At 44.3% G+C, this 23,867-nt stretch overlaps 1 protein-coding gene across 3 annotated transcripts in view; it reads right to left on the bottom strand.

Moving 5' to 3' along the window:
• The window catches only part of CPM (carboxypeptidase M), a 57,067-nt gene extending 39,971 nt beyond the window's left edge, over nt 1–17,096 (bottom strand). For 2 of the 3 annotated variants that reach the window (XM_087814551.1, XM_087814552.1), the window contains exon 1: nt 16,937–17,023. Coding sequence is in view for 1 of the 3 variants with exons in the window: in XM_016199456.2 (XP_016054942.1) it covers nt 16,937–17,096 (160 nt within the window). In the remaining 2 variants the exon portion in view is untranslated. Of the gene's footprint in view, nt 1–16,936 lie in introns of all 3 variants that reach the window. The other variant, XM_016199456.2, reaches the window with a different exon arrangement.
• Between the last annotated feature and the right edge of the window lie 6,771 nt (nt 17,097–23,867).

The following is a 23,867-nucleotide window of genomic DNA, read 5'->3' as shown; positions in this document are numbered from 1 at the left end:
AGGGAGAGAGAAACATCGATTGGTGGCCTCCTGCATGCCCCCTACTGGGGATTGAGCCCTGATTAGGAATCAAACCAGCAGCCTTTCGGTGCACGAGATGATGCTCAGCCAACTGAGTTACACCAGCCAAGGAAAAAAATTTACCTGATTCTTCCAGAAAGGTTGTATAAAGTTCCATTGGCTGGGTGCAGCATGAACTAACCAAATCTCTATTGATTTTGTGGGGTTTTTTTTAACAGCTTTATTGAGATATAATTCATATACCATATAATTCACCCATTTAAAGTGTATATACAATGGTTTTGGTATGTTACATTAGTTTTTAAAAGTTGGGTATAATATATAACAAATTGTCATTTTAACCATTTTAAGTATACAGTTCAATAGCATTAATTAGGTAACTATCATTTTCATGTCTTACTATTATAAATAAATCTACATACTTTGTACAAACATGTTTCTCTATAGGATAGAAAGCTCTCCTATGCTGAGGGCCAGTGATAAACAGTGATAAGAAATGTGGGCTGGTCTTTGCCTAAGATTACTACATTATTGTTAAACTTAAAAATATAGGGATATCCCAAAGCAAATGCAAACATGGGAAAACAAAAAACTCTTATTTTTCTATGTTCATTCACATTGGCAAATGTATAAATACAAGCCAATAAAAGAAAAAGATGATTTGTTAACCAGAAACTGAGTGTACATATGCTAGACCCCAATGGAATCAGGTATCTGAGAGCTTATCCTGAGTCTTCTTTGCCACCAACAACTGGGCCCTCAGAGAGAGACACAGCCTTACTGTTAGATTTGGTTTCCTACTGTGGACTCCACAGTCTCATTAGAGGGTGACGTTCACAATTTGCTTAATTAAGTGGCCTCCTGTTCCTCCTCTGAGAAATGGAGGCTCTAGCCCAGACGCTATAACTTGTATGGCCCAGGTCACAAGGTGTGCTGACAGGAATGAGGTCAGCCTAACCCTGCAGGCATGGTGGGGGTAGGAGCCAAGCTCTGCAGACTGGGAATTCAGGTCTGGATCTGCCGGCTACTTGCTTTAGGGCCCTGGGCAAGTTTCTTAACCATTGGTAAGTCAATATCTAAAGTTGTCAGTTGGTATTTACCATATAGAATGTTGTGAAATTCAATGACATAAAGCACAAATTATGCCTTTCTTATGCCTGACACCGAAGATGTCCTCAATAAACGGCAGCTTTAAGTATTTTAAACAACAAAGCATGTGTCAGGGCCACTCTTCTGGGTTGCCAAATATTCTGATTCCTGTGACAGCAATAATAGTAGCACAGACTTCTATAGCATTTACTGTGTGCCAGTCACATTTTGAGCACTTAGCATCTAGTAACTTAGTTAATCCTCTTATCAAACTTATGATGTAAATACTATTATTTCCGTTTAACAAGAGAAAATAGGCACACAGAGGGTAAGAAACTGGTCCAGGAAAACAGTTACTCAATAGCAAAACCAGGATTTGAACCCAGGTGGTCTGTACTCTTCAGAGTCTGTGTTCTTAACCACTATTAAACTGTTAGATTGTTTCTACAGATATCTGTGTATTTATGGGTGTGGGTATAAATATGGCATTTTCCCCTATTCTGAAATCCTCCAAATTTTAATACCTGATACCAAGATCTCTTTCTTACCAAGATTTTTAAAATTAAGATTACTTTGCTAAACACTTAATCTGCTTAAAATGACTGCCAGATGATAACTTGTTTTAAAGGTGGCTATATGAAAAGAACAGATATGAGAAAAGGCATTATTATACTTTCATTGGTCACTTATGACCTCTAAGATCACACTGTGATTCTTAGGAGCTTAAGATGTTTGGAACTCAAATGCTTGGAGAGTTACCATCTCTCATAATGGGCAGCACTCCGGTCCATTAGCTGACTCTATTTCCCTAGAGTTTCCACCTCAAAATTGAATGGTTTCTCACTAACCACATGGACCATTATGCCAGCTCATAATATGCCCCTTAGAGGAAACATAGTCTGGACTGCTGATGAATGGAGCATGCCCCAGGGTTGGGCAGCCTGGATCCCGTTAATTTACCCAATGTAAAAGGTTATTTTGTTTTCTTGCTTTAATTCGTTTCTAGCTCCATCTCTAGCATGCAGGGAAAAGCTTTCCCCCCACCAGCAAGTGGGACCCCCATGGCGAGGAATGACATGGTTACCCGTTAACCCGACCACCTCATTCGTAGGGTGCACAGGAGCTGAGGCTGGTCAGCATAGCTCAAATGTCCCTCTCGGCACCGTCATCTTCTCTTCCCATATGTCAAGGACTCTGAGTGCACTATGTCCTACCAATCGGGTGGCTTGACGTCTTACGCGCAGTCTCCCCTCGGGTTCTGCAGCCTCAGCATCTCAGCTGTCTTAGTCTGTGCTCATTGTAAAGCCCAAACTTCCTAAGAGCCAGATTCTGCCTCCTACTCTCCAGTCCCACCTTGTCTATCAACAGAGTCTGTATAAGTCTGAATCTCAGTTGTGAGGAGGGACCTCCCCAGCCCAGGCAAATCAGTACAGGTGGTGGACTGTTTCTGAGCATTTTGAGATATTTAGAGAGATGGTATCTGCCCCGAGCATAGCAAGGATGTGGGTGAGGGGCAGGCCAAACGATCTTTTGCCTAACTCTACATATAGGTGATCAGCCAAGACACTCTGTTATTTACACAGCTCCTAGCATTCGGCTGGACATGCAGAATATATTCGAGATTTTCTAATAGATACAATCTTGTTCCGATCCATTTCGGAGGGTTCTGAACCTTTGAGAAGCATCACTTACACATGTCCCACTAGAATACTGCGTTCCAAAGGGTGGGAACTGATACCCCTTGGCACACGCCAGAGAGCCTGGCACACTGCTTTGCTCATGGCACTTCCTCAGTCTATTCTTGCACAGGGACCATGGTCAATGAAGCAGTTTTCATGTTACCCACACCTGGTCGTGGAACCTTTACACAATGAAGTCCTATGTGAAAATTCAATGTAAAAAGTTAAAGCTGAGCTGCTCTGGTTTAAGGAAGGGGACCCCAAGCTGCCAGTCTCCTCACCCACTGAAGTATCCTGTAGGCTCTAGAGAGCATTTGAAAACTGGAAGACCTGGGGCCTTGAATCCTGCCAGACCTGGGTTTGAGTTCCCAGCTCTGCCACTTTCTAGCTAAGTTGTCTTGGGCAAGTCACCTTTCCCCCAAGCTTCAGTTTTCCATGTAAAACCAGGATAACACTACCTAGTTCCCTGATGGCAAAGGATTTCAAATAATGTGTGAAAGTAGCTAGTATGTAGTAAGCATTCAATGAAGTGTCCAACTTTATTACTGATTCTCAAATACCCCTTTTTATTCCTTTTTAAACATATTTTCCCAAGGACAGAGAACAGAATGTTCTATGAAAACAGTTCTCTTGGGGCTACAAACACTTCATTTTTAGTGATGTTATGTGAGTCAGATATTTTCCCTATTTATCACTAACAATCTGTTTAAAAATCCACCATGATAACAAAAATCCTTCTGGAAACAAAAATACAAGTGCCCATCAGCAGATGAGTGGATAAAAAAGCTGTAGGACATTTACACCATGGAATACTATGCAGCTGTAAAGAAGAAGGATCTCGTATCCTTTGGGACAGCATGGATGGACCTGGAGAATATTATGCTAAGTGAAATAAGCCAGGCAGAGAAAGACAAACATCAAATGATCTCACTTATATGTGGAATCTAAAGAACTTAATAAACTGATGAACAGAATAGATTCAATGACATGGAAGCATGGATCAGACTGATGAATGCCAGAGGGATGGGGGGGGGGTAAAGGAGGAGAGAGTAACCAAAGAATTTATATGCATATATGCACAACCCAAGGACACAGGCAATGGTGGGGAGAGGGACGGGACGGGGTGGAACGGGTCATTGGGGAGAAAAAGGGGCCTCTGTAATATTTTAAACAAAAATAAACAAAAACAAACAAACAAATCCTTCTGCAACTTTGTGTTTTCCAGTGAGCACAAACCAAGACCCCTCTGTGCTATAAGATACATGAGAATTGCCATCCAATCTTGACACTTGCACAAGGGCGGTTCCTCTCCTCAGCATGCAGGGCTCCAGCTGCTTCCTGCAGCACCACCTACCCCCTCACCTACCTGCCTGTTAGCATCCAAAGCTTTGTTCAAGCATCAGCTTCCCTGATGAGCCTTTCTCAGCTTTACCAAGCACCCCGGAGGCCAGGCCTGTCACAGTGCTTTTCCCGCTACAGTGATTGTGCATAAGGCTCCCAGCCTTAGCTCCTCAGGAGAAGATCTAGGCCATGTTTTCCCTTGTATCCTCCCACACAGATTCTGGTGGGCAGCAGGAGCTCAATAAATATGTGTTGAACAAATATATAAATGAATTTAAAAAGACAAATTTGGGTTAATGACCCAAATCTATCAGTCACCAAAGATATCATTTTGGATCCCTCATCTCTTCATCTATAAAATCTATTTGTTCTCGGCTGTAAAATAGGAATGTAAATAACATGTCGCAGAGTTTTAATACAGCATAAAGGAGGAAAATCTGTAAAGGGCCTAGCACAGTGCCTGGCACATAATACTCAATGAACAGTAGTTGCTTTTCTTTCATTTTTCCCACCCTTGCTGCTCCTATTGAATAGCTTACCTAGAGCATGAGACCAAGATTAAGTTCCCGCTCAGTGCTATTACCTACCACCTGAAAATACAAATTGTTGTATTTCATAATAACAATGTGTCAGCCAGGATAAGCACCCCTGCCACAGACCACCCCCCTCAGGGCCAATCGCATCTGTGTTTATTGAATGGCTCTTCCACCCACCCACCCCTCAGACTGTCAACTCCACCGGGGCAGGGAACACATTTTTTACTTCCATATTCCTATGCCAGCCCATGCCACAAACTCTATTAAGCATTCGACAAATGTTTGCTGAGGAAATTAAATCAATCTGTCCAGACAAAAATACTATTTAACTATCCTTAGAGACATTTTACTTAACTTTATGGCTATTAATTTTTACTTAGAGCTGCATTCAACATGGTTAACCATGACCACAGCAAGGAAAGAGTTAACACGGCCAGCCTGTTCTAGCCACTTATCTCTGGGAGCACCTGCAGTCACAGCAACGACCCTGAACCAAACTGAGCAGTAAATTCCTGAAATGTTCCCTAATTAATGATGTTACTTTGTACCCTCAAGTCAGTGGGTCAGGACGTACCAGCCGAAGGCGCTGTTTAAAGTAAACATGAGGGTCCACGATGTGCACCTGGGACCTGGGACCTGGCGTGGGCCGCACCCCGGTTGGGTCCGTGCTGAGCGCCCAGCTCCCTGGAACTCGGGGCTGCTGAGGCTTGAGCAGGCTTCCCCAGGCGGGGTGCCGCCCGCAGCCCGAGAGAAGCGCGCACCTGCGGGACCCTCGCCGGGGGAGGAAGGCCTAGGCCGCCTTCGCCCCGCTTTGCCTACACACAGGGTGCCCTGCTTCCCCACGTTAACAGCTGACCACGCACTTAATTTTCACTCCTTTTCAGGTTTAACTGACTTGAAATAATGGGTGATGCCAGACTAAGCTTTGAACGAAGAAAATTTATCCTGAAGTGCCACTGGACTTTATTTATGGGGATACATAAAAGATAAAGTTTATGGTACAAACCGGCAACAGTTGAATTGAGGGCACGCAAATGCCGAATGAAATGGGTCTTGAGCTTGTGATTCCACAGCTTCGAGTAATCAGCAGGGCCTGGACCAGAACCGTCATCAATTTGAAAACAGGCATTGACAAAAAATTGTTCACTTCTGCATATTCTTTTAAATTTTGAAAATGAACTGTATGTTAATAAACACTGACTTTATAATCATTTAAAGTGTGTATACATTTTGGGGGGGCACCCTGTATATTATTATCCGGCTGTTCCTGCACTGCATCCTTTGCTTAATAACTCTTGCCTGTGAGTAAGACTTTATGTGGAGTCCTTAGTCCTTCTGGCAGTTCACTAGTGGGTGGCCATGGGACCCCGAAACAGCCTCCTTCTTGAACCGCTGCCCTCCCTTGATGTCTGTGACCCCAGTCTTCATTTTCTTCCTACCTCATTGCTGACTTTCTATCTCCTTTGTTGGCTTCTATCTCTACCAGACTCTAAACTGTATATTGTCCTACAGCTCTAATCCTGGCCTCCTTTTATCTCCACCCTCTAGGTTATTTTATTAGTCTCATGGGTTTCGATATCATTTACATGTTGATGACTCTCAATTTTATTTCTACAGCCCAACCTCTCCCCCAAACTCCGCACACATACCCACTGTCTGCTGGACATCCCCATTGTATGTCTGTCTACTAAGGATTTCAAACTTATGAAAATTTGTCTGAACCAGGGCTCTTGATTTCACCCCAAGCTGCCCTCTTCTGGTTTCTCCCATCTTGCTAAATAAAACCTCATACCCTCAGCTGGCCAAGCACGAACCCTAAAGCTCATCCTGGATTTTGTATTTTTTTCCTGCCCACCCACCTTCCAATCCATTAGCAGGTATTGTTGGTTTTATTTCCAAAACAAACCTCCAGAAGTGGAATCCCTCCACTTCTCCCCTTTTCTAACCCAAGTCACCGTGACATTTGCCGGACTATTCCAGTTGGATCATTCCCCCGGCCTCTGTACTTGCCCCGAAGTAATTCTCAGTCAGCAGCCAAAGTTATTTTTTTCACACCTACATCAGATTACCCTGCTTGAAACCCTTCAATTCTATTCCCAGAACAGAATTCAAACTCTCCATGTCTGACTGGCTCCCGAGGCACTCAGTGGACGGTCCTCGCACGCCCTCCCACTCCACCCGGTACCGCTCTCCCGGCTCCCTGGGCGTCAGCTCCTCTGGTCTCCTAACGAGGCGACGGCACCTTTCCGCCTGCAGCCCTCCGCGCTCACCGCCACCTTTCCACTCTCGACCAGCATGTGCTCGGGGGTCTGAATACATTCTGTACATTGAGAAGTACATGTTCTCAATGCAAAAGATGACCAAGTCCAATTAAATGTTCGTTAAAATTAGAAGGTGGTATTTCCCAACTTATCTTTCTGTTTCTTCATAAATAGAAAGGAACTTACCAGTAACAAATGACAGACCAGCTAGGCTTATCTCTAGGTTATCTCTGGTACAGTGAGATTGTTCATCTGAGCCCCTAAGAGTAATGGGGAAAAAATAAAATGTATTCCCCAAAGGAGCAACCTCTATCTGAAGTTTAACTCCATGTGCACCTGGTATTTTTATTAAGGTGTAAATAAGCCTTTCTAATAAAAAATAATGGGAAGGCTCCCGTGGAATTACCACGTTGGAATAATCTGTGCTTCCCACATGTCCCCAGGTGCCTACACTTTCACAAGAGTGAACGTCCCCACCCACATTAAAAGAACGTTACTGGCCTGGCCGGTGTGGCTCAGCGGTTGCTCGTCGACCTAGGATCCAGCAGATCGCAGTTCAATTCTCGGTCAGGGCACATGCCCGGGCTGCAGGCTCGATTCCCATCTTATCATTGATGTTTCTCTCTCTCTCTCTCTCCCTCTCCCTTCCTCTCTCTGAAGTCGATAAAGACATATTTAGAAAAAATTTTTTTTAAAAAAGAACTTTAACAGTTGGGCTCAACTGAGTTACCAACAACGGCAAGGGAGGGAATATTAGGGACTAAAAGTTAAAGTTAAAATACCTTCAACAGTCTATCCATCTGTGTGTTTCCAAAACCTGTATCTTTCCGAACCACTCACAGCAAGAATAATTAAACGAGTCAGCTGCCTTCATCTTCAATCTGTACAACATTCCTGAGTGTGGAGGGGGGAAAAGACACTTAAAATGGAGGGGTTTCAACTCTCTGTTTACCTTTTTTGGGAGAAAGGCTTCATCACATGATCCATTTCTCTCTTTTTACATTCTCTAAATAGACACCTGAGCTATTCTTGTGCTGCTCAAATAAAACCAGGGATATTTACTTAAACTCTTCTTAATGGAGGTGTGTGTGTATCCTGTATTTACCCTCTCTTCTTTAGACCCACGTTTGCTTAGGTTTGGGGGGCCAAGGGGAGGGGGGAGAACCACTTTAGGCTTGTCACGGATAATTGAATGATGCCTTTTACCGCCCAGAACACACTAACTTCCTGCTGCCCCCTCCTCTCTCCAGGAACCAATCTGGAGCTGCGGCCCACGAGGTCCTCCACCTCTGCCTCCAAGTTACCTCATTACTGGCTGGGAAACAGTTTCAGCCAAAAAAGTTTACATGGTGAAAAAACAAGTTCATTTTCTTGAGAGACTGAAGTACTCACTACATACAATATGTGTGACTATGTAAAATTATATACTAAAGTTGCATATAGTATATGTAACTATATAAAAGTATATATAAGGATATACATTCTATGCACTTATACAATAACATACTATACACTATACTGTATGAAAGTATATTTACATTCATGTTTCATTTACTACACATGGAAAAACTCTTCAGCTTTGACCCTTAGTGTGTCTGTCACATATAAGCACGTACTGGGCTGGGGTAAGAAGAGGGACAAAGCCTGGTCCCCGCTCTCCAGGTGACATGTATAGAGCTCCTGGGAGACGCTCAGGAAGAGGAGCGCAGATTCTAACCGCCCAGCGGACTAGAAAAGACTTCCAGGAGGAGGTACCATTTTGAACCAAGCCTCAGTTAACTGAATAAATGATCAAATGGTCTGTCACAGCCCCACCTGCCCTAAAAATGTGACGTTATGCTAAGTTTCAGCTGCTGTATTCATAATGCAACTGTGTGCTTTGTCGAGGGGAGTCCTGGGTACGCATCTGAGTACGCTGCCAGTTCTACGGCTTAGTTGTGCTCCATCAGCGTGGCCTGGCTTCCTCAGAGGGATTCCTGTCGGGGAAAGTGAAAAACTGGGAAAGCGACTCATCGAAAGCTCTTCATTTAAGCAAACGGAAGAGTTCCTTAGTTGCTTTCGTCTGGTGAACTCTGTGATGGGGAAGGAAGCCCTCCAAACAGGTAAACGCTATCGGTAATGCCTCCAGACCCAGCACAAAGGCGTTATCTTCAGCTCCGGGGAAATTCCTGACAAGCCCGTGGGGCTCGTCTGAGGGCGACGTGTTCGAAGTTGGCCGCACTCTGCCGGGCGCGGTGGAGACAGCCCTCCGGTGCGAGCTTGCGCGTGTGAAAGGTCACAGACCAGAAAATTTGTACCTGAATTGAAACAGCTGACATGCAGAGGGGGAAACATTCTGAATGCGCGACTCATGTCCGTTTGAACACATTCTCAAATTAGGGCTTAGAAACCTCTCAGCGAACTGCTCCACGGTGTGTAGTGCGTGGAGCTGCTGTGAAGCCAGGAGGCGTGTCAAATGTTTCAGATCACTAGATACGAAGATTTGATTAATTCCCTCCCCCTAACCCAAATGCATGTTGGCATTTAATATAATATTTAAACAAAAAATTTACCTGAAGATTCTTTTTATACTTTCTTGCTTTGTAGCCGTAGAGAAAGGGCAATTCTAAATACGCAAACGAAAAGAAGGAAACCGAGCTAACGGTGGCTCTCACCCCTCACCCCCAGACACTGCTGTCAGCACTGTGGGACCTCCACGCACGCGTGTTCGCTGACTAAGAGCAGAAACCAAACACCTTTGGACGCTGCTCTGTATTCGCAGAGGGTCGCTATCAGCTCTCTGCCTGTGACTGGGGACTCAGTTCCTAGCCTATCAGCCTACGACTCTTTCCATGTCCTGTATTTTGCAGCTCTCCCTTCACCGTGCTGACGTTAAATTAATAGAAAACATAACACATTTATATACACAATTTCAAAAAGATCAATGTAATGTTCAAACTGTATATAAAGGAGAAATAAAAAGAAAGCAACTTATAATAAAATGTGATATCAGTATGTAAAAATTTGGGCACGGTCCAGTAGAAAACATAATGAAAATGTCAGACGCTCATATCTACAGGGGCCTCCCTCTGTATCTGTGGGTGATTGGTTCCAGGACCCCCTCGGATACCAACTCCGAGGATTCCCGAGTCCTTTAGATAAAGGGGTGTAATATTTGCATATAAGCTATGCACATTCTCCTGAATGCTTTAAATCATCTCTAGATTACTTATAATACTTAACACAATGTAAATGCTAGGTAAATGGTTGTTACATGGTATTGTTCAGGGGAAAATGACAAGAAAACAGAAATCTGTATATGTTCAGTACAGATGCAGCCATGGAAGGCCTAACTATGTAGTATACATCAGCAACAATATAACAGTTTTTTCAAATTTTTTTTTTTTTTATTCCTCACCTAAGGATATTTTTTCCATTGCTTTTGGGAGAGATTGGAAGGGAGAAAGAGAGAGAGAAAGAGAAACACTGATGTGAGAGACACATATTGATAGCCTCCCGACCGGGGCTGGAGATCAAGCCTGCAACCGAGGTCTGTGCCCTTGGCCGAAATCGAACCCGGGACCCTTTAGTCCACGGGCCGATGCTCTAACCACTGAGCCAAACTGGCTAGGACTCAAGTATTTTTGATCTGTAGTGGGTTGAATCCAGGAATGCAGGACCCATGGATATGGAGGGCTGACTGTATCTGACAGTCACGGTGATTGCATCAATTACAAATGCAGACTAATTCAGCTGTGTGGTCACTGGTGTCAGGATTTTATGAATGTGAAATATCTCTCAGTCAAGTTCAGAGAAAAGCAAAATCAAATTTTTCCTCATTTTATCTACAGTTACATTCCTGGAAAGTTCAGTGTATGTTAACATTGTGGGGGAAACAGAGTTTGGTTTTAGGCTCAGGTAACTGTAAGCTGGTCTTTCCCCTATGGAGGACATTAGAAAATGTAGGGGACAGCCTGGCCCGTGTGGCTAAGTGGTTGAGCGATGGCCTATGAACCAGAGAGTCACAGTTCGATTCCCAGTCAGGGCACATGCCCAGGTTGCAGGCTTGATCCCCAGTAGGGGGCGTGCAGGAGGCAGCCGATGGATGATTCTCTCTCATCACTAATGTTTCTCTTTTCCCGCTCCCTTCCTCTCTCTGAAATCAATTAAAACATTAAAAAGAAAATGGAGGGGATGATTTTTCACTATGCACTGCTAATAAGATCAAGAGTATACACCAGGAGGGAAAACTAATGTATCCCCACCTCCCTACCCCCACCACCGCCGATCCCCACCAAGACTTATCAGGCCTAAACCTCCCCTCAATTCCCCAAATTCCCTCTAGAGGGGGCTACTGCTCTTACTGAGAACCCCTGTTTTCAGAAGAAGGCAGTTTGGCCAACGGGTGTCCTGTACGTCCTGTAAGTGTGTAAATCAGAATCCCTGCCTTCTTCTGTTTTATAATCCAAGAGTTTTGCATATAGAAAAAAATCCGGTTTATACCCCAAAAATGGAATTCAGATTGCTTTGGATGAAACTGAATACTAGAAAGGGTTGAAGGATTTCCACAGATCACTCGCACAACAAAACCCCATGAACATTTAATATAGGGGATGCTTGTCAACTTTTTCAGAATCACAGAGGTTAGGGACAACATGTGGAGGCAACAAGAACAGAGAAAAGATAACAGGAAACTTTTCTCTACAGCAAAGAGGTTTAAGGGTTTATTCACTTTTTGGCACTGGACAGACTGGTTCCAGTCACCCTTCTGTCATTTACAAACTACGGACAATTCATTTTATCTCAATTCTTCACATGTAAATATGAGGGTAATAATGGTATTCCATAGCACTGTTAAGATGATTAAGCGAAACGTATTTGTAAAGAGCCAGGCAAATAGTAAAATTCACTTGATGTTGGCTGTCATATTTTTTTTTAAGTTTCAAATGCCACCTGCTCCTAGAGTATTTCTGTTTAGACATATTTGAGATTTGGAATAAAAATGGTTTCTAGATATAAGAAACAGTAAAATTCTGTGTTACTTTTAGGAAATTGTTTCAATTTTCTCTTTTAAATTATACTACAAACAGGGTAAATCTAAATAATTTCCTTATAAGAAAACAAAAAAAGCAGTGTCTTTAAAAAACCTTGAATGGTTATAGAACAAGGCTGACATCCAAAAGATGTTTCAGAAAAAAACAAAAAAACTTGCATTTCAAGTTAAAGAAGGGGAAAGTCTTGCTAAGTCAGTGTAACTTTAAATCACAAACATGTGTATTACAGCTGAAATTTCTAGATTTTAGTGGTTTTCTTGATACTTAGTCCTCAATATGTCCCCCTCTTTTACATTACAAGGAGCGTTTTATAAAGGATCTCAAGCAAACTGGCTTCATGACCGCACTTGAGAAATGAGCAGAGCGACAGAGAACTAAATGTGGCAATATTTAACATACAATGTTGTTTTCGTGAACAAATCGCCAGCCCAAATCTACACAGTCAAAGGCAGTAGACAATGAGAGATCCGTGCATGTGAACTCAGTACATGCCTCTTAGGGGCAGGAATCTAAACCAAATCTAGGGAGACTTTTGAGCATCTGAAATTGTATAAAGATTCCTGGCAGAGGAGTTAAATAAATATCTGTTAAATGAATATATGATGGTGAGAGTTCTTGGGGGAAAAAACCATGAGAAATAAATTCTCTCTTATACATTAAACATAATGAAAAATTAATAGTACAGTAATCTTTCATCATCATTATCATCATCATCACCTTAACACAAGAAATTCTTAAGCATACACTCCAGTATTATTTATAGGCATTATACCGTATAGAACTCTAAGACATATTCATCTTGTATACCCAAAACTTTGTACCCTTTAATAAATACTACCATAATGTTTCAAAACCACTAATGCTAGTATTGATTTATGAGTAGTCTAAGATTTAGAAGAGGGTTTTTTTTCTTAGCATACATTTCTCTTGAGATTATAAATCAATACAATCCTTTTGGAAGGTAATTTGGCTACATGTATCAAATACATAAAACTGCTTAAGACCCAGTAATTTCCTTTTTGGAAATGTATTCCTAATAGCTGCTAATGTATCCCTAAGAGTAGCTCTTATGTAGCACTTACTACGTGCCAGGAGTTATTCTAACAACCCGGAGTCACACTGCCTACAAAGTAAAGAATCCAGAATTTGAACTTGGGCGCTGTGGTTCCAAAGCCTGTCCTCTGACAGCATTTGCTGTCTTAGCTACAAAGATGTTCACTGTGTCATTGTTTATAACAGGAAAAGTTTAGAAGCAAACTAAATGTCCACAAGGGGTATGAGTTAAATAAACAATAGTACATCCATTGATAGGATGCAAAGCAGGCATTAAAAATCAAGTTTTCTAAATAACATGTTTGCATGGACAAATAAGACATGGGGCTCAGTGGGAGAGAGGAAAGGCACCTGTTTCCTTTGGATGGTGAGATTATAATTTTCTTTTTGGTGCTTTGTTGTATCTACCAAATTCTCTAAAGGAACTTGAATTCTTTTTGACCCAGAAAAATATTACTATGAAATTTCTCCCTAGATCAGCATGGCCCACCAAAATATAATGAAAGTCACATACGCAATTTAAAATGTTCTAGTAACCATAACCATATTAACAAAGGTAAAAAGAAACAGATGAAATTAATTTTAAGTATTTCTTATTTAACCTATATATTAAAATATTATCATTGCAACATTTTATCAATATAAAATATTATGGAGTATTTTACTTTTTTGTATCAAGTCTTCGAAGCCTCTTTAGGACATCTCAGTTCGGTCTAGTCACATTTTAGCTGCTCAATAACCAAGTGGCTAATGGGTGCTGTAATGGACAGCACAGCTACAGATCCTTGCCAGAAGCTACACTTTCAGATCAAATGTGCCCAACCCATGAATCTTAAACCCTCCACTCCAAGTAACCATCTAAATTTGTGTCAGGCTGCTTCTTTAAAGAGAAAAGAGATGTGCTTGGGAGATAGGTGAATCTGAATTTGAATCCTCCCTCTAACACTTATCAGCTGTGTGATTTTCAGCGAGTTAGTTAACTTCTCTGTGCCTTATTTGACCTGTTCTGTAAATGAAGATAATGCCTACTTTGAGTTGTTGAGATTGAAATAATGTACTAAAACACCTAATACAATTAATAACAGGGATTTTTATTATCTACCCTTTGCCCTTTGCAATCTTCCTTAATCAGATAAAGAAAACATTTTAAGGCAAGACATGATTCTTAAAACAGATGACTAGAATTCTCATTCAGAATGGTCCTAGAACTAATTTTGGGGGGTGTGAAGAGTCAAGCAGTGGGAACCCACAATAAATACATTTGTATTTTAAAGCGTGCTACCTGATGGCAGGGAACAAATGGCACACATCTTTGCTTGCTTCACACAGCATTTGCTCAGCAAAATTCAATCCCTTAAACAAACATATAAATTACTAAATATGTACCAGGCATCCTACTACACAAAAGGGGTTAGGAAAAAAAAGGGGGGTTGGTGGGGGGGAAGAAGCTTCCTTAACTGAATGAAGGAATGAACCAATGACCACTGTACTTGTACTGATTTTTCTCAACTCAGTTGTTAGGGTTTTTTGTTTGTTGGAGGTCCTCTTGTTTCATGTAGATTTTCCTTACTATATCATTAGGTAGTGGGCTTTCTCCAAAGATTCAGCTGAAATACGGTCGGTCTACTATATCTGAATCTAGGTATAATGTGCATTCAACTTTTGTGTGATTTTCAAACACTTAAAAACTGGGGAAAAAAGTCACCCAATATAATAGGAAGTAATTATCATGACATACATCAATGGTTTTATAGCATCACTGTTTATAAAAAAAGATCATCAAAACTATACAGATGCCCCAAAGAGGTGAATGACTAAGAAAATTCAGATCATCAAGAAGATAAAATACTGTATAGCAACCCATTCACACCTGCAGGCTCTGTCAATTCATGAAACTATGCACTGCAATGAGGGAAAAAGCAGAATGGAACCCGGGATTATGACAGTGAACATATATGAAACATGCATTTACAAAAATTAAACAGTGTATTCAGCAAGGCAGAAATATGACTTCCCCTTCTGGGTAGTTTGCCCGTGTTCCTAACAGAAAAAGAATAAACATCACGTATGCTGAATCCTGTTTGCTAAGCAAACGTATCCTACACTAGAGGGCAGGTTGGCCAGGAAAAATCGCCCGTCTACGGGAGAGGCCGGCAAAGGGGCACTGGGTTCCCTGCTTACCGAACCCGCAGAGGTGCTGTAGCAGGGGACGCCCAGCTCCCAGTGCATAGTTTAACCCACCACTTGGAACCTCACAGCAGAGTGGGGATTTTTCTTAATCTGAGTCAATTATGCAGAACATACTCAGCACAAACATTTGACCCCCAGTGTCAGGTTTTATTTTTACATGATAACTCCTCAGTCCTTTAACCACAGGAGTGAGTACAGAGTGAAAAAAAAATTGAGCCTGCTGGTCTATGGTCTCATATCACACAGGACAGATGAGAAGAGCTGGCTCGCAGGAAGAAGAGTCCCCAGGATTCCCTCACAAGCGCTTTGTGTTTGAAGAAATAAAATCGTCCCGAATCTAGTACTTAACTCGGTGCTTAAAATGAACAACATCCTCCTCATCTTGTGGTTTAAATGATAACTCAAGCTAGTTGTCTTCTATATTTCCTTTATTAATATAATTAGCATTCTTAGATCTTTTAAAATTGTTCCTCTTAGCCTTAGGGGGAGATGATCTCAGAAGGTTGAATACATATGCTGATTCGAGATATGATTTCTCACACATCCAACCTCTGTAATTTTGGATTACAGGGCAATATAGAGTAATTCTGGAACCAAGTCTTTGGTAATGTTGTTTAAAAACAAAGGCACCATTATACACGTAAGCTCAGGATTTTTATTTTGCATTGCGCATGAGTAAATTTATGTAATACTTCTTTATGATATAAAAATCTTGACCTTAATTTGGGAGGAAAGAATAAGAATATAGTCATGAAGAGACTCCCCACTGGCTGAAAAGCTCAGAGCTAAAATCCAGGCGGGGTTTGAAGATATAAAGAGTTGAGATCCAAACTGCATAAACTTGACAATACTTCTGATCTAAGCGTTAAGTTTTTCGGTAATCTCTTTGTGGGCACCAGTGCAATAAAAGAGGGTTAAGAAGTAATAACTAATAAAATTATTTGCCTTGCCCCCCAAATGCCCAAGTCCTGAAGTACTGATCTCAGTGCCCATCCTTGTTATAAAACCTACCATCTGGGTGATCTTGGGCAAAACACTGAATATCTTTATGATTCAACACCCCCATCTATAAAAATGATAACTACTTAACATAAAGTTATACATGTCTACGTAATATATAGTTTCTAAATTAAATCAATAAAGCAATTAAACGATAGATGTGGAAACGCTAGAAGCAGTGCAAATAAATAATTATAGAAGCAGCCTTTAACAGTATGGGAGCCACTTTTTTTTTTCTTTCATCACTTTAAACATTTGGACTAATTATACATGACATGGAAATCTCACCAACGGAACTGCACTGTCTCAGTTTAAAAGAGACCTTCAGACATGATATTAAGAGTCCGCTTCATACTTAAATAAGTCAGCTAAAAGGGAAACCTCAGATGGACAAACGCACTTCCTTGGCAGAAGCTCATTTAGGAAAGGAACCGAAACACAAGACCCAGGCAACCCCTGTCCGCAAGACTCCAAAAGGCGGGCGTCAGTAACTCCCAGGACTGAATGACACCGAGCGACAGCGCAGACGGCCAGTGAAACTCAGGTCGTCCTAGGAACGACTCCCCCTGACAAAATAAGACAACACAGCACAACACACAGAAGCACGAAACCACCGCCCCCCGGCGCTGGGGGACCTGCGTGGGCCCCCGGAGCAGCTGCGCGGGGCGGGGGCGCGCCGTCAGGGCCGTTTCGCGCGCGAGAGCGAGGCCGGGGGAGCGCGGGGCCGACCCTACCTTGCACCGACCTCCCGACACTGTGTAAGTGGGTGACGGAACTGTAGTTCTGGGCAACGTTCTTCAAAAACGCTTCCATCTCTTCCTGGTGGTGGTAGCTGAAATCCAGCGCGGCCACCAAAGGCAGGAGCAGCCCTAGCCAGAGGCGGGCGAAGTCCATGCTCTGGAGACGGACAGAAATGACAGCAAAGCTGAGGCCAGACCAGGAGGGGGGGGGGGGGGGGCGTTACCAGCTTCTGCACCGAGGCTCGGGCGTCCGCTCCCCTGACACTATCGTCCCCAGCTTTCCAGGGAGGTAAAAGTTGGAAGCGACACCTTCGGGCGTTCGTGCCACCGGACCGCGGGCAGCCCGGGGTGCCGTCCCTCCCACCCCGCTCCCCCCTTTCCTGCCCGCGTCCCGCCGCGGGTCGCCGCCCGGCAGCTGCGGCAGCTGCGCCCCCCGCGCGCCCCCAGCCTCACCCCGGCCGGCGCGCACCCCGCTCGCCGCGGCCGCACCGCCCGGCCGGCGATTATAGCCCGGCCGGGGGGCGGGGCACCGGGCCCTGCCCCCGTGCCCTGACTGACGTCCCGCCGGCCCAGTCAGGCGCCCTGGGCCCCTCCCAGGCGGGGCCGGCGCGCGGCCCGGCTGCTCCGCCTCCTTCGCACCTGGGCGGGCGGGCGCTCCAGCCGCGCGGCGCGGACCCGCGGCCTCGGGTCCCTGCGGGCCCCGCTCGCCTCGGCCGCAGCTCCCGCCAATGACGGGGACCCGGGCGGTCCACCGAGGGTCCTCGGGCGTTTGGTGTCGCCAGCTGTTGCAAGTTTGGAGATGTTAAAAGCTCGGCGGCTCCCCGCTCTGGGCGTTGCGGACCGGCGCGCGCGCCCCGCCCCCCCGTTCCCCTGGAGCCCCGGGGTGCGCCGCTGGAACTCGGGGTGCCGGAGTCCCGCACCGGCTCTTACGGGTCTCTGCGGCCCGAGTGCGGGGACCGCGCCCCCGCCGCGCCAGCCCCGCAGCCCCGTTCTGCGTGCGCCTGGGACTGAAGAAAGAATGCGTGCGTGCAGGAGTGTTCAGTGCCGTCGAGTGTGGAGTCCGGGGAATTTCCAACAGAAATTCGGTGTATGAGGTTGGACTAAATCGGAGGCAGATTTAAAACTGAAAACCGCACCGAAGAAAGCAGAGCGTCTATGTCAATCCACGCTCCGCCCTCACACCCCCGGGTCAAGATCCGTTCTCTCTTCCTAGGACGCTTCTTTCTGGGAGGATCGGGTGGCCCGTGTTTACCCAAGGACTTCGCCAAAACCCCAGGCAGTTTGTGGGGGGTGGGGTGGGGGTGGGGTGGGGGCAGAGACCTCACACACCTGCCCCGCATTACCTGTCGGGGAAATGAGGGACTCGTGCCAAAGGTCCTGTGAATATAAAAAGTTTGAAAACCACTGATTTGCAATAACGTTCCCCTTCAACAGGTTAAAAATGGTGTATGCCAGGGCCCCACCCAGATGAATTGAACAGGATTTCTCTCCATGAGGCCCAGGAAAGATTTTTTTTAAAGAGCTTTGGGTGAATCAAATGTGCGTTCAGAACTGGCCTGCCCCCCGTTTGTCACAGACCCTATTGTAAAACTGAGCTCCTAGGACCCTGAGGCGGCCTGTGACGCTAGCAGCATCACACATCTGTGAGGTGTTGATTCAAGAAATAATCTAGTTTAATTAATACCTCTGTAAGCCGAATTTTCTAAGAGTTGGAAAATTTTAATACGATATTGTTGGATTTTTGAGTGTTTTTTAAAAAAAGGTATGCAGCAGTTACTATGCTGAAAGTGACCTCTAGATGGTTTGAAGAGGTTCCCCTTTCATCGTTGTGTGCGGAGTCCTGAAAGGAAGGGGATGGGGCTTGAGATTAGTTAAATTTAGGCAAAGTTACAGTAAAGAATGGGAAAGGGGACCGACTGGACGCAGGCGAAGGACTGCTGATTTGACTTTGGAAATCGTACATTTGTTATAGAAACAGTGGCAGTTCCATGGCTCCCTTTCATGGTTCTGTGGCTGGAGGCTGGAGGTTTTATCAGGACAGGGACGGAGATTGCCAGGGTGGTTGTTCCAGAAAGACGAAGCGGCAAGGTATAGTTGAAATTACTGCCCTTGGAGTTCACAGTAGGTAGGAGGGAAGCAAATTCAGGAGAGAGTCCACCGGAGAATGGAGGTAGGGAGTGCAGAGGGTCGAGGGCCGAAGGTCTAGAACCTAGGGAATCAAAGTGTGGTCCAGGGACAGCATGGACATCACCTGGGAGCTGACTCTTTCTTACTCATTTCTGTAAAATGGGGATAATGCTCTTATCGATGATTTGGCGTTTGTGGCTGTAGGGATCTGATAGGATTGCATATGATATTTTTTCCTTTCCTATTAAGAACTTTCACCGTTTCACTTAAAGGAAGCACTTTATGGCTTCTCCTTGGCATATCAGAATTGCCAGCATCACTGCTCTTGTACCTGGGACCATTACTGAGTGAAGTAAGTACCTGAACACAAGCACTGAGATACCGAAACAGTCTGTCTGATAACCCAGAAGGCTACTGAATGACTAATGGATGCGCAGTGGACAAAGGGATTATTCACATCCAGGCAGGACAGAGCAGGACAGTTGGAGACTACTCAGAATGGCATGCAATTTAAAACGTATGGATTGTTTATTTCGGGAATTTCCCATATAATGTTTTCAGACCGTGGTTGACTGCAGGTAACGGACGCTGCAGGAAGCAAAACGGTGGATAAGGGGGAATGCTGTAGTTGATACTTGTAAGGTCATTGAATCACTTTCTTTTCAACGATCCTTTTGTGTGTGTTTTTGTTTTGTTTTTTGTTTGTTTTTTTCAGTGATCCTTTTGAGAACAGCCTAAATCATGTCCATTCAACAAACCTCTGCCAAATGAAATTATAAATATACTCAGGCAGCACCCAAAACAAATTATTTTGTCTCCTCATGATTGATTTGTTTAGTCAATCTGTCAGTAATTATTAAACATCCAGTGATATGTTAAACACTGTAAATACCGTGGTGGAAAGGAGAAACCTCCTTCATTTTAGTAGAGGTCAAATGCCCTTTGGGAAGGCTCCGAGAGAAACAACCACTCAATTAGCATTTTGATGTGTATTAAGAAAGGAAATGGCAGGATATTATGGGACAGAGTAACCGAGGCAGAGGATGCTGTTCGGGTTGGGGTGGGCGCGAGTGGAGGTCAGAGAAGGCTTTTTGAAGATGTGTCTGTTTCAAGTGAAACCTGAAGGGTAGAAGGTCCTGGCAGAGAGAATAGTATGTTTTATTTTACATTCTCATATAGTTTTTATTACATTTCTTTACACACTTTAGAAACGATATTGAGATAATGAGTAGTTTCATTTTTTTAAACAGATGTACACTGTCATGTGTTCTACCCATTTCTAGCACCCCTACATTCCCTACAACTCTAACAGCTGCTCCCCATCTAAAGAGGTCCTGAACCCCCACTTTTTACAGGGGGCTTGTTCTTCATCACCACTAAGCAATTCTCCAAATACCAGCTGGTCCCCGCAGGCTCCAGGTCGTCCTTGCTCTCTCCCACTTCATGTCCATCTTTCCTTCCCGACCACCTACCCTGCGATTGCAGGCCCCCCGTGACTGATTGGGATCAATAGCCTTACAAAGGGCCACTCAATAAGCTCCAAAAATTGTTGCTTCAAGGTCCGATTCCTAAAACAAATCTATGCCATTCCTAGTGGTACTGCTTCTCTGACTGAGCTCCAACTGGTGCAGGGAATTAAACATAAATTCTTTAATGTCCAACAACCTGATGACACCACTTCCAACTATGTGACCTTGGGCAACTTAATCTCTCTAAACCTTACTTTCCCCATCTGTTAAATGGGAATACTAATCCTTACCTTCTAGGACTGTAGTGAGATAATAAATGAAAATCACTGAATGTCTAGCCTTCAACAGCATTCAATAATTTGGGATGGAGGGGGTGGAGGGAGCTGCCAGGTTTTAGGAATACAGTGGAGAACAGGGCAAGCAAGTCCCTGTCCTGACCACATTGGGGTTGGGGGGAGGGTACAGGCAAATTAGCAAGAATGTGGTAAGTATGGCGTGGTAAGGATTCCTATGTGGGGAATAAGGTGTAGGATGGGAGGACTGGCTTAGTCTTGGTGGTGATCGGGGGCGGGGGGTGGTTATACCAAGGAAGGAGCCCCAGAGGAAGTGGCATCTAAACTGAGACCTGAGGACAGGTAGGAGTCCTTGAGCATTCTAAGAAGGCACTACATGTACAAACCTGAGAGGTAAGAAAGAGTCTGATGATTGCCATTATTAGAGCTCCCATTGCATATGCTGAATATTGGCCCTGCCACTACCCCCCCCCCCCCCCGCCCATCACCAATAAACCTTGTGTCCAAAGCAGGGAAGAGGGATGGAGGCTGGGAGGTGGTGTAGAGCCCGGGAGAGCAGAGCCCCACCAGGAGCCAGGAGGCCTACCCTGAAGCCAACTAGTCTGACTGTGAGGACAGGGCGCCTCTAAACTGAGAGAGGAAATATAAAGCAATTTTAGGGGTGTGTTCTGGCAAGCAAATGTGACTTTCTGTACTGGGAGAGGAAAAGGAAGGAGAGCAGAAGAAAAGGAATCAGGCTCCATGAGTTACATAACGTGCCAGTGAAGGCCAAGGGGACCGCGTGAGGCAGGGAAGAAGCTGGAGACCCGGGAGTGGGGATTTGCTGCACTGGACCTTGGCCTCACTGCCCCTGGCCCTGGGTGCCCCCACTGACACAGCATGGAGGTTATTTGGCAGCCAGAAGACCCTCATGCCCAAGAGATAAACAGGGTGTATTTTCTTGAAGTCAGTCTTACTTAACTACTTTTTGGGGAGGGGAAAGTCTATCTTATTTTTTAAATGTATCCAACAGATACAATATAGAACAGCATGCAAATATCACTTTTTTTTCCTTTAGGATAAAACATAAGCCTTCATATAAGCATATATGCAAAGTCCATGGACAGACAATAGTGCGGGAAAGGCCTGGGGAGGGGGCGGGATCGGGGTGGAGGGAGTCAAAGGGAAAAAAGGGGGACATATGTAATATTTTCAACAATAAAGATAAATTTAAAAAAAAATTTTTAATGAAACTTCAAAGAAACGTCACAATTGAGGAGAGCTGTTTCCTGCTTTTCCCTCAGACCCAGATTAGTGAGTCTAAGCTCCCTCTATTCTGACATACTTGGGAAAAGAAAGTATTTGACCAGAAACTGGTCAAGAAGCACCAGTTGAAGGCCCAGTGACAGTCAGGCTTGAGCTTGCTTTCCCCTGAAAGATAGTTCTTGCCACCTCCCCACTCCAGGGCTCGCTACACTATTTGTAGGCCTGGTACAAAATGAAGATGTGATGTCCCATGTTGAAAAATGATGGAGAATTTCAAAACAGTGAAACTATGGCATTAAACCAAGGGCTCCGAGTGATTGTCCAGGTCCCTGCACCCACGAAGCTGGCTCTGCCCACTTCTCTCCCCTCTTTCAAACACACATCTGGGATATTTCTGAGGCAGAGCACCAGCCGAAGAGAGGAGAGAGACTTTCCCCGAGTTTGTCGTATTTATAATCTTTTCACACTTCCCAGAGTCTGTGCATCCTTCACATTGTTGGGAAAAGGAAAACAGCGTAAGAGTCCATGGGGGTCCCCTCTTGCCAGCCAGCCCTGCAGGTGTCCTCGATGCCAGCCTGCTTCCCACGAAGGGAGGGAGGGAGGAAAACCACTTGCTTCCCTAACCGTATACACCTCACCTGTGCTTGAGGGTGGGTCAGAAGGACACGAGGCTTGAGCTCTGCTACCTGTGGAATACCCTGGTCCACTTGCACGGCTGAGGTTGGATGACTGATTATCTTCATCTAAAATTTATAGGTGACCTAACCAAAACCACTATTTCTCAAGAAGATAAGGTCAGGTGGGGGAGGTAGGTATTAGGTATAGAAAACAGGTTTTCCTGTTAAGTTCTCACTGTGAGACAGCTCAGGGCATTGCTACACGTTGCCCTACAGAATGTTCGGCTCAGTGTCGGATAACAAAGCAGCATACTCCACCTGATTCAATCTTTAAATGGTTGTCTTTTGTGGTTAAAAATCGTAAAGGAACATTTCTGTTTCCATGCTTAGAATATCTTTCCTTCTAACTCTCCCTGTTAGAGTTCTATCTAGCCTTCAAGACCTCTTTCAGAAGCCACAATCTTTTCAAGAATCTTTTCTGACAATCCTAAGCCTGTATCCCTTTATGCTTTCCCTACTTGTTTTGTAATATATCCTAAGATATTTGTTCAATAAATATCTATTGAACACCTACTATGATGTGCCAGATATACTAATTTTTCTCTATTTTGAAGTCATTCATTTGTTCAGAAATGTTGATTTGGGTGCTGCCCTGGTCTGAATGCTTGTGTCCCTCACTAAAAATTCATATATTGAAAACCTCATGCCAAAGGTGATGGTATTAAGAGGTGGGGCCTGTGGATCTGTCATGAATGGGATTCATGCTGTTATAAGACAGGCCCTGCAGAGCTCCCTTGCCCCTGTGAGGACACAGCCAGAAGATGGCTGGCTGTGAACGGAGAAAGCCCTTACCAAGCACCAAGTCCGCTGACACCGTGTTCCTGGACTTCCCAGCCCCCAGAACTGTGAGAACCAAATTTCTGTTGTTTATGAGCCATCCAGTCTATGGTAGCCTGAATGCACTAAGACAAGTGCCTCGTTCTACAGACAAACTCGGCCCCTGCCGCTGTTGGGTGGCAGCCTGGTGGTAGAGACAGTTCTGTTAGTGTTTTGAAGGCAGAGACTACCTGTGACTCATCTGTGTCCCCTTTAGCAGCAAGGGCAACCCCTTCTCTATATTATCTGCTCAATAAAGACAATTGTTGAATTAAATGGAACATGATACAATTTCAGT

Source organism: Miniopterus natalensis, chromosome 2 (assembly GCF_054644295.1).
Source record: "Miniopterus natalensis isolate mMinNat1 chromosome 2, mMinNat1.hap1, whole genome shotgun sequence".
Taxonomy (NCBI): Eukaryota; Metazoa; Chordata; class Mammalia; order Chiroptera; family Miniopteridae; genus Miniopterus; species Miniopterus natalensis.
Note: the sequence above shows the minus strand (reverse complement) of the source record. Positions and strands in the feature narration are given on the sequence as shown.